Below are 11912 nucleotides of genomic sequence, written 5' to 3'. Positions count from 1 at the left end.
TTTTTAATCTGTGTCAAAACTCACTTTCAAAGCTTAAATGCTTCATAAGATTAATAGATTAAAATAAATTAAATTTACTCGATAAAAATAATTTTATCTAAATTTCACCAAAAAAAAAAAATTATATCAAATTAATTAAAAAAATTTAATTAATAATTTTTAAATTAAATTAAATTATTTTTTAATACAAAAAAACAAATAGGTTCAATTTAATTTCATTTAATTAATATATTAATTTTACTATATATTTTATTATTATTTATTTATCTTTTAACTTGATTCTAAGTTATTATCATTCATGGATGTAGCAACTATGTATTTTGGTTAAATTTCTGTCTTTTTCTGATCTAGAATCTGCTTAAATTAAGCAATTGATAAGTTTCCTCCAGAGCTTTAAACCATAGAAGAAATACTCAACAAAAACTCAGCTAATTTTATAAATTCATATCTGTAATTAAGATTTTCGCTTTATGATTTTTCTGGAGTAAATATAGTCTTTTCCCTTAGCTTTTTATTTTAAAATTAAAATATTTTAATTAATATTTTAAAAATATGTATTATTAAAAAGAATTAATCATTATTTTTTTATTATCATAAAAAGAGATAGTTTGTTTCATTAATGAGTTATCATTTAAAATAAATAAAATTATTTGCTAAATTAATTAATTACTTGCTAAGGAGATTATTAAGTGAATTAATTTTGTTAAAACTTAATTTTATGGCTATCAGGATTCTAAGGAGTAGTTATTCCAATTGATTAAATTTTACTAGAATTAAGCACATCATTAGCTTCAAAATTTAATTAGTTTATTTATTATTAGATTTGTTATTAATACATTTTTTCATTAAATTCTTAAGGATCAAAAGACTGTTCAACTTAGGGTGGAAGGAAAGTACTCGTAACGGAATTATCATATGGATTAAACGCTGAGCTCAGAATAGTTTGTCCCTTAGCCATAAATTAATAGTGTGAGTGATCTATTTCTTCAATTTTTTCAGATAATTGTTTACAAATTAAGTTGCTTTTCTTTAAGGCTAAATCTAAGTCCATATTGGCTTTTTTAATATTTTTCAAGTTTGTATTTAACTGCTACTTTTCAGCATGTAATAGATTTAATCTCTCTTAAAGTGTTTTGTTTTCTGTTTTTATTTCCTCAAGCTGCAACTAAAATTATCGCTTTATATCTTAAATGTACTGCTCTTTGGCTTATAAATTAGACTCCAATTAGCTAACATTATTCTCCATTTTCTTGTTTTAGGAGATAGTTAGTCTAGCTTTATCTATTTTAACATCAAAAGAGTCTATTTTTTATTGAAGTAGAGAAATAGTTTCTTTGCTCTATTCAATTATTTTATTTCTTTCTTATAATTTTTTTTCTAAAATAATAACGTCCTGCATTTGCAACTTCAGAGGCTCATCATTTAGAATTCTAAACTTTTAAAATAAGCTTTCTTTCTATTCATAACCAATAAAAATATTGTAAAGTCCCATTACCAAATACTTCATAACAAACATGTCCTCCTCTTACAAGTAATTATAAACTAAATGATTATTTTCATTGATTTACTTCTTAATTTACTTTTCAATATTTTCTTTACTATTCTAATCTACTGCAAATTTTTTCTTTGCTAATGCAGCATGCTGCTTGATAGAAATCAAATTTAGTTCTAAAATCTAACTTAACTTCTTGTTGAAGTCTTCAGCTGGCTTTAACTAACTCTATTTCACAGGTGAAAATTAGTTCTATTTTAAAGGGGATTGTAAAGAATTTTGCATGTGTTTATTTACTTGCTTGCTTGTTGAAATATTTTTTTAGCTGAAAACACAAATTAATTGCTACTTTTTTGATTAAATTTTAAGTACTTATTTTAGTATTCGCTTTTGAATTTAATTAATATTTAACTATTTCCACACAATTAATTTTATTTACTTATTTGAAGATTCAATGTAAATAAAATAAAAAAATATAATAATGTATACTATTTTTATTTATCATATCAAATATTTAATATAACTATTTATATAGCCAAATAATTAATTGTTAATTCTAAGATTTCTACTTTTATTAAGAATTTACAAAATCAGTTTGCTTATTAAAAATTTTAAATGATAAAATATTCTAAAATTAATTTATTCCTTTTTCACTGTAAAATTCAATAAAAAGCTATAATTTAATTAATAATTATTATAAATATTATTAAAACTTTTAATTTATGCAAGTTATTTTAGATACATTTAAAAACTATTTTTATCTATTGAAATGTAAGCTCTAACATAAAATATTTTTTGTTTACTATAAAATGTAAAATTCTTTCTTAGAATTATTTTATTCAAGAATTCTATTAACTTTTAATTTTAGTTACACAATAAATTTAAAAAATATACTTTTTAGAAACAAATATTTATTTTCCATCAAAATTAACAAAAAAGATTACAATTTTATGAGTAAATTTAATTAGACAATATAAATAGTTCTAGATAGGTTTCGCTTATTTATTTATTTACAAAATTTTATAAAATTAAAATTGTAAAAATGTGCATTTATTTTATTTTAAAAATTTTAAATGTAATTTTGTAGAGACATTGAAATTTATGATATCTAATAAAAATATTTAAACAACAACAACATAAAATTAAAGCTTATATTTTAGTTTATTCTGACTTGGGAACAAAATTAAAGTTAATTAACTTAATTTTGATAAATATAAAATATATAATAAATGCACAGCAAAATTATGATAACATAATTTAATTGTAATGATAGAGAAATTAAATAATGATAGATAATATAAATTTAATATTTAAGATCAAGCTTTTGGTAACTTATATATTATGAAGTGCATTCAACCCAGGTTTAACTAAATGTAAACTCAAAAGTAATGAATCGAAGAAGATAATTATTATATTTATAAATAGAAAATGTTATTATTAATTACATCCATCATTTATTTTTATTATTTTATAAGAGTTAAATTGAAATTTAGTGGTTAATTATTAAAATTGTAAGAGCTATTTCCAAATAGCTTAATAATTTTTAATTAGATTGAGAATCGATAGTAGAAAGAAATTCTTTTCATTATTTTTCCGTGTGGTAACAACAACTTAAAATAGATTTTCATGGATTTTCAATCTCAAAAGCATTGTCTACATATACACGACACATTGGGCAATTTCCATTGCGTTCAAGCCATTTCTTTACACATTCCTCATGAAAATAATGCAGCTTGTTACATGGCATAACTACAAGTTTATCATCAGGTTCGTACTACATGAAACAGATTGTGCAATCTTTTTCTACAGGTTGCTCAATTTCTTTATAACATTAAATTGTTAATTTATTCAGATTATCTTATCTTACAGGAGGTCTTTGTGATACTTCAGACCATATATCTGAGCAATAAGTATAAATAGCAATAAAAGGCCAGAAAAGGCATAGTAAAAGAGGAATAGATAAATAAATATAACCAAATATTAAGTAAACCACTGTTAAATAGTAATATATTTCATCTCTATCGGGGCTGCAAATTGCATCAGCACAAAAAATTACATTGCCATAAATAAATAAAATCATGTAAAAGAGCCTACAAAATTCTCCGTATCTAAGGTTATTTATAAATTTCTTTTCAGCATTTTCCTATAATTTTAACCCATTTATTGGTCTGCAGGACAGAAGGAACTGCTAAAATATAAATGACTGTAAATTTGTATCAGAAATCTCTTCTTAATCAGGATCTCCATAGAGTAAATCTTCTTCTGAGCAGCGTGCGACAGCAATAGTAGCACCTACCAAATGGAGTAAATAAGTTATGTCATAAATTAGCATTAGATAAACCCAAAGCAAAAGTGGTGAGAATGAAGTATCATTTGTTTAAAAGCAAATAGTAGTAGCAGTAATCTTAGATATACAAATAAAACCTAAAATCAAATTAATTATATAAGCTTCTTTCTTTGCCTTTTAAATCATGAGATCCAATCTAGTGTACGCACTCTGTTGGATAGCAACTTCGCCTAATTCATTTAACTGCAAATCACCACTTTATTAGTTTTAAATTAGAGATCTGTTATCTATCATCAGATATAAGTAATTTGAATAAATTTATATCTTCAACAAATTAATAAATAAATGCCTAGCTTAGCTTGTTAGAACTAAATATTGAATCCTTCTTGCTGGTTGAGGTTGATTATTACTTTTTTAAAGAAACTGAAAACCTCTTTTACAATAAAAAATAATTTTTTAGCTTTTGTTCTAAAAATTGAGTTTATTATCTCTTTCTCTCCCTCTCTCTCTTATAAGCTAATATATTTTTAATGCTTAAATCTGATTAATTAGTTAATATTATTATTATTATTATTATCAAATAATGATTCTAATTTTCAATTTTTGTTAATAACCTTTTAACTTTCTCAATTTTTTTGCAAAATTTTAATATTTAAATGGTAGTTTTGATGATGTCAAATAAAAAATAGATTTTTAAATTACTCAAACAAATTCACTTTTGAAAGTGAGAAAAAAAAAAATTAATTGTAATCTAATAATAATTATAATAATATTTAAAGTATTTTCTTCCCATAAGTTTGGTTTATTTATAGTCTATGATTTCTAAGTCATGTCTAGTTAAGGTATTTTTGGCTAATGAATGACTATGGATTAGCTTGAAAAATATATTTTCAATTTTGTTGATTGTTATCTTTTAAAAAATTAACCAATGAATATTTTAATTTTAATCATTTGAATGATGTTTATTAGTTAAAAAGTATATTAAGCAAAGTATGAATACTTTCTAAACTATCTTTGAATAGGTGTTTTTTTGAACAATTTGTGAGATAATCGTAATAGTAAAAATAAATTTTAATAAGTTACATATGAGAGTTTTCATCCTTATTTATTTTCAATAAAAGAGTAAATTTAATAAATAATTTAGACCATATTCTTCAAAAAAATTACTTCACAAAACTAAAATATTTTGTAATATTATTTAAAAATATTTTATCAAATAATTGTAATAATCCTGTTTTGGAGTTTTGTAGTAACAAAAAAATAGATAAGTATTATCTAAAAAAGAAAAAATTAAGTTAATGTTAAAGTAACAAGAATATTTTAAATAATATTAATTCATAAATTAACTGTTTTAAGATTATGAAACACGATTTAAAAAATAAGTATTATAATTAAACTGTGATTATAATAAAAAAAATAATTTTTAATCAACTATTTTAATATAAATAAATAAATAGATTGATGTGTAAATTAATTGAAAACTTCAAAGCATAATGTTATTTTTCATATAAGAATATTAATAGAATTGTAAAAGACTCAAACTTTAAATAAATCTAAATAATTTTAAAGAGACAAGAATTTTTTAAAATAATATTAAATCATAATTTAACTATTTTATGATTATGAAGCTGGATTTAAAAAATAGGTGCTATAATAAAAGATATTATTTTTAATCAACTGTTTTAAGATAAATAGATCTATATGTAAATTAATTCAAAAATTAAAAGCATAATGATATTTTTTATATTAGAAGATTAATTTAAAAGACTCAAACTATAAATAAATCTTTTTAGAAAGTTAATAATTTTAAAGAGACAATAATATTTTAAAATAGTATTAAATAATAAATTAACTATTTTATGATTACGAAGCTGGATTTAAAAAATATGTGCTATAATTAAAGTGTGATTATTATAAAATAAATCATTTTTAATCAGCTATTTTAAAATAAATAAGTAAATAGATTTTTTTATAAATTAATTAAAAACTTAAAAGCATAAAGATATTTTTCATATGATAATAGAATTGTAAAAGACCAAACAATTAATACTTCTTTTTAGAATGTTAATGAATTTTTAAAAAGATTAAAGAAAGAAAATAATAAGTGAAATGGGTATTAATGAAGAGCCTTTCACGCTTTTTCGATTATGAATATAAATGTAAAATGTAGATTTTACTTTTTTGCTTTAAATTATTTTAGGCTTTAATTTTCATAAAAATTGAGGTAATTTATTAAAACTTAAAAAAGGTAGGTAATTAGTTTCAAAATTAAAATGCTGCCTAGGTTATGTTTTATTTTTTAATCTAAAACAAAGTATAGCCATACATTTTTGAAGGTTAAAATTTGCATCAAATGCATAATAACTTACACAAAAAACCTTTTATAAAAAACTCAGGTTTAAATTGGCTAAATATGCAAATGCAATATAATATGAATTTAAATTCAATATTTTTTTTTATCAAGTTAGTATTTTGTTATTTCTTATTAGCCTAAATTTGTTTGTCAATAATTTATACTTTTATTGATTGAATAAAGGATACTACTATAATAGTGAAGATAGTTAAATTCAAATTGTTGCAAACACACGCACCTACTCACTCAATATACTATATTAAATTTTTGAATTGAAAAAATAAACTGAACACAACTAGTTTAAAATATATGTAATTAAACATAAAATTCAATGATTCAAGCAATTAATAAATAGTAAGAAGTAAAAATCAAAATAAATAAATCCTTATTATTGTAATTTTTTTATTGATTATTAAATATAAATGATTGATAGATAAATAAATAAATAGATTGTTTGTTTGTTTGTTTGTTTGCTTGCTTGCTTGTTTTGTAAATAAGATTTTGAAATTTAGAAGCATTAAAATAAATTACAATAATTGTTAGTAAAAAATATTAAGGAGAAAAATAATTACTATAAAATTTATTAAAGTAGCAAGAATGAATCCAAATTTAAAGAAGTAGCAGCCTCCGTCATCAACAAAATCATCATCAAATAAAGTTATAAGTACAGTTAAGAAGTCTCAATCGAATTAGATCCTTTAAAATAATGTAGGTAATTACCGAGCATTAGGACCAAAAATCCACGACTTTGCTCTCTCACCACAACAAATGCAATCACCATCTGCACAACAAAACTACAATAGCTCTGCTAACATAAATTATTAAAATAGTACCTAAAACAATTAAACTAATACCTAAAATTAATTGCTTTAGATTTCTTTATCATAATCTCAGTTTCAATAAAGTATTTTACCGAATTCAACCTCGTCCTAGTTAAATTCTAACAAGATGTACTTACTTATTCATTTTTCTTTTCCTTAAAAAATTAAATCAAAATTCAATTTAAAAATAGTGAAAAATAATATGCAAGTAATGGTTTTAGCACTCTAAATACCTAAGTAGATCACAATGGTTATGATTCCTTAAGGATAAACAATAAATCTTCTGCTAACCAGGTAGGAAACCATGCTTAAAATTAGCATAAGAAAAAGAATTCATTTAGCACCATTGGATCTCCATTAAATAATGCAAGCAATAGAAGTAGCGGATGGGCCGGAAACGGTTTAACTCCTACTAATGCAGATCACTCAAATTTTAGATAGAATAACCACTAAATCAGTAATAACAATGTAAGTGCTTTAAACAGTAACAATAACAATTCTAGAAATAGCGAAAATCATTAGAATGGACAGTATTTAGACAATTATGATAGCGTTTAAAGCATGGAGTAATTCAGTGAAGCAGAAGCAGGCTAAAATATAGTAGCATTGAAGATGCAGTTAAGAACTATTTTTCACTTCTACACTACTTTTGGTGATAGATAAAACATTACCTATCTTAAGTCAAATAAGTTTTACAAAATGATGGCTGATGCAAACATTATATCGAGCTCATCTCCCCATATCAATATTAATAGGTTGGATTTGTTGTTTTGCTAAGTAAATAAGCACAAAGCAAATATGAGCTTTGAAACCTTCCTTGACATGCTTCCTTAGCTAGCACAGCTTAAATATCCAAATACCTCTGCCGAAGAAGCCATGCTTTCTCTAATAACTAATGAACTTAATCCACTGTATTTGGGAATTATGGAAAAAACAGATTTAGGTATGCCTTTTAAAATAAATTTTTTTTTATAGACTTCATAAAAATCAAAGAATAGACTTAAAGAAAAATATCTATTTAGATTTGAATTAGTAATCAGAAAAAGTAGCACTAAATAAATTTTACTGAAATCTACTCAACTCAATATAAAAATTAATTAAGTGTAAAGTAGAAAATTAAATTTCATAAAGAATAAATCAAATTAAAAGCATTATTCCATTTTTTTTAGATTTCAGACAAATTTTTTAGATTTCAATCATAAAAAAAATTTATTATTTAAATTTAGATTTTAATTTAATGTAAAGACGTAGTGTTTTAAAATAAAAATAAAAATTATTAGGTCTAGAATTAAGGAGCTTCAACTTACCGTTGGAAATAGAATGTATAGAGGTGCTGACTCCTCTGTATCCAGTTCTACAAAAAATATATGAAGTAATTAATTATTTGATAGTTTCATTAATAATTTTAAATTGAATAATAAAAGTCTTATTTCAAATGGGAACCAACTAATTCGTTGAAAAAAGAGGATAACTACAGTAAGAGTCTGAAAGCGTTATATTAGTTTTTGAGTGAGTATAATATTTGTCCTACTTATTATACAAAAAGCACAGCATTTTTATTGTATAATTTTATTGTGGAGTTATAAAATCTAAATCTTCAGTTTGGAGTTGCTGAAAGCGCTACTACAATCTTTGGGTTCAAAGACTATGGAATGGTATTCACTTTTCAGAGATTCCTCTTGTTTTTAATAAGAAGCTCAATCATTTGCTATGAAAATAGAATAGAGACATCTAAATACGTATGCTCTTCTCATGTAGAAAAATTAAACTTACTCTTAGAAAAAATGGAAGTCTCAGAAGGTTTCTTGAATATTTAAAAAAAAACTCATATGACTAACAATTCTCATACTTCTCTATTAATCCCTTCTACTTTAGTAATGAGAGTAAGCGATTTTAAGATAGATTGATAAATTTTCATAATTAATTAATGGTTTTTTTGTTTTATAAAAGCTAAGTCAAAATAAGAGCATTGATTGGAGTACTCCAAGGACCAGTTAGTACTGCAGTTTCAGATCCAAATTGAATTCAGGTTTATAGAGTACACGCTAATAGAGCTTCTATAATCCACCAGCTTCAGGAAGTCCTAGTAGAAATAACTCAAACTTAAGAAAATCATTTTTAGCAGAAAAGCTAGGCTAATCCTTTGCAAATATAAATGTCTTCGAGAAGAATAATGAGAATTTACAGAAAATATTTAAATATTATTGCTCATATGGTGAACCAATGAATTAAGCAACACTAAAAACATTCAAATTAATTCGTCTTCTCACAGATGCAGGCATAATGAAGAAGGTAGAAAATTAATTAATTTTTTAAATATGATGATTTTAAAATGTATTTTTTTTAATTAGCCTAAAATTAGCACAAGTTAAAATCATTCATTAAATTTAAGTGATATTAAAGGCTTAAATAAATCTTCAACTTCAAGTCACTTGAAAGGCAGTTATACTCCTAATACTGCTTAGTATTCATCGCATAAGTATTCAAACAGCATAGCTTAAGGGTCTATATTAGCAGGTGGAGATGACTATTAGATAAAAGGATAAAGATATTTGAGTAAAATAGATATGGATTTTATGGTCGTTAAGCTAACTGGAAGCAAATGGATCAAAACATTTAACTAACAAACAAATAAAGTTTCCTAAATTGATCCAAAAATATCATCACCAAAGCTTGGATTCTCAAGTCATATGTATAAAAACGATGAATCATTAGGTGCAAAAGGTAAGATCGAATATGAGCATTTTGTAAAATTGCTAGAAATGATTGCTGAAAAATTGTACCCTGAGCTCGAAATAGAACAATCTCTTTAAATTATAGTTGAAGGTTAAATTTTAAAGCTTTTAGAATAAACGTAGCCAAACAGAAAAGGAATGCACGATTACTTAGCTAACTTGATGGACATCTTAAAAGACCAAGAAATTGTATTTATTTATTCTTTCTTTAAATAATTAAAGAGTATAAAATAAATATGAATTAAAAATATTTAGGTTAATTTACTAGGAGAAGTTCATTTAAGTTTAGTCATGTATTACAAAATATATTAGGATTAAAAAGGATATATGAATATCACAAATTTCATTAAATTCTTTTAAGATTTTGATGTATTCCCTAGTTTAGTCAGTAAAGCAAAGCTACAGGCAATATTTTACACATTAGCCTAAGTGCAAGCCAATTAAAAAAATTCGAGGTATTTCTTTAAAAGTAGCTTTTTAAAATTTTAATCAATGAAAAATTTGAAAAGATAAAAGCAATAAAATGAAACAATGCACAACACAAGCAGGGCAAGCCAAATGTTTTTAAATGACTCTCTGTCTTCAAATGCTCCAGATTAAAATGAAACTGAAATTATAGATTAGCATCTATTTGTTGAAGGAATAGCTCTTCTAGCGATAGAGATATATTCAGAAAAATAAAAAAACCTTCATAAAGTAAGATAAATAAGCAGTTAATAATTCAAAATATTTAAACAAATTTCAATTATATAAAAAGATTATTATGATCTTAGAAAGAATGAATAGTTCTCAAGGTCCTATCAAAATTTAAAAATAACTTGGTCATACAAGGTAAAAAAAATTTCTTTAATTTTCATTAACAAAAAGCTAATTTCAATGTTTTTTAAATAAATATGAAATGTTTTTTTGTTATTTAATATAAACATTCAAGACAAATAAATATTTATTATAATAATTAAAATTTTATTTGAAATTAGAAGCAAAACAAATCATTAGAATTATTTTTAGTTTTCAATCAAATTAAAATATTTGTTCATTTAAGTGAATTTTTAATTTTAAATAACAAAAATAGAATAATTTTTTGTGAAATTAAAAAAATTAAAATTTTAATTTTGACAATTAAAACTTTATTTGTTATTAAAAGCAAAATAATTTTTAGTATTCAATCAATAAAAATATTTTTAAAATTTGTCTATCCTATCCAAGTTAATTTTTTAATTTTAGATAAAAAAATAAAAAAAGGAAACCATAAAATCTAAATTTAACATTTATTAAATAAATTTAAAATAGGAGATTTTAAATTTCTAAATTTATCTCAAAAAGAAATTAATTTAATTCAAAAATTAATTATGTTTAAATGAATTTAGTTAAATCTATTTAAATTAATTTATATGTTTTGCCTCTAATCAGCAAATAAATAAATTTAATTTATTTTAATTAGTGAAAATATGTTTATTTATAAAAAAATTTTATTTTAAGAAACTCTTTTTTTAGATTAAATTTTTAGTTTAAAAAAAATAATTTTAATTAAATTAACTAAATTTATTGAATAGGAGCCCAGATGGACTTCATTGGGATATGCTTCATAATATTAGAAAGAAATACACTGAATTCTATAAAGTATCAAATTATGCTACAATCTCTAATTAGCAAAACTCATACTATTAGCTAGATTAAAATTAATCTGTATAAAAGAGCTTCATCTAAAACTCTCCTTCTACAGGAAGGTTTGACGAAGTACTCAAAAAGAGCTTGAATTCTATCAAGATGCAAAACTCAATTAATTTAAATTTAAGTTAGCAGTATTTGCTTTAGTAAAAGGATATCAATGAAAGATCGCAAATTTATTAGCTTAATTAAAACTCTAACAACTAGAGCTAGGCTCCTACTTAAAACTTTTCAAGCAACAACAATTCTGAAAGTTAAAGAATGAACAACAAAGATACAGTAATAAATGATAATAATATTGTCCAACAAAATAATGAGGAGTATTCCACTAATGAACCTCAACTAAGTCCATTGAATGTTTAAAATAAAAATAAATTTGACAATACTTCGACTGCGAAAAAAGCCAAAAACAACACTTTATAAATGAGTATTCAATAGTAATATAACTAATAGTAAATATAAAAAACATACGAATCACCCAACTTCTTGACCTAACAAAATCACAATTGAAATTATTAATCCAAAAAAACTAGAAATTGACTAATAATGAAGTTAG

At 22.9% G+C, this 11912-nt stretch overlaps 3 protein-coding genes across 3 annotated transcripts; 2 read left to right on the top strand and 1 right to left on the bottom strand. All coding sequences in view use genetic code 6, as the record gives it.

Moving 5' to 3' along the window:
• Positions 1 to 204: 204 nt before the first annotated feature.
• Positions 205 to 1903, bottom strand: TTHERM_00113210 (F-actin capping protein alpha subunit containing protein; the record flags this gene model as incomplete). The annotated part of the gene is made up of 2 exons (XM_001010716.3): positions 671 to 1903; positions 205 to 507 (listed from the first exon to the last, which is right to left on the bottom strand). The coding sequence occupies exons 1-2, from the start codon at positions 1775 to 1777 to the stop codon at positions 205 to 207; spliced, it is 1410 nt and encodes a 469-aa protein (XP_001010716.3). The 5' UTR covers positions 1778 to 1903.
• Positions 1904 to 3270: 1367 nt separating this feature from the next.
• TTHERM_000113209 (hypothetical protein) lies at positions 3271 to 4158 on the top strand (the record flags this gene model as incomplete). The annotated part of the gene is made up of 1 exon (XM_012796247.1): positions 3271 to 4158. One exon carries the CDS (start codon positions 3271 to 3273, stop codon positions 4156 to 4158), a length of 888 nt encoding a protein of 295 aa, XP_012651701.1.
• A 2571-nt stretch (positions 4159 to 6729) lies between these two features.
• On the top strand, positions 6730 to 11866 carry TTHERM_00113180 (hypothetical protein; the record flags this gene model as incomplete). Its single annotated transcript, XM_001010713.3, has 10 exons — positions 6730 to 7082; positions 7145 to 7896; positions 8234 to 8325; positions 8378 to 8836; positions 8904 to 9245; positions 9305 to 9877; positions 9944 to 10143; positions 10198 to 10384; positions 10446 to 10519; positions 11242 to 11866. The coding sequence occupies 10 exons, from the start codon at positions 6730 to 6732 to the stop codon at positions 11864 to 11866; spliced, it is 3657 nt and encodes a 1218-aa protein (XP_001010713.3).
• Positions 11867 to 11912: the final 46 nt, after the last annotated feature.

This window comes from Tetrahymena thermophila (assembly GCF_000189635.1).
Source record: "Tetrahymena thermophila SB210 genomic scaffold scf_8254752, whole genome shotgun sequence".
Classification (NCBI taxonomy): Eukaryota; Ciliophora; class Oligohymenophorea; order Hymenostomatida; family Tetrahymenidae; genus Tetrahymena; species Tetrahymena thermophila.
Note: the sequence above shows the minus strand (reverse complement) of the source record. Positions and strands in the feature narration are given on the sequence as shown.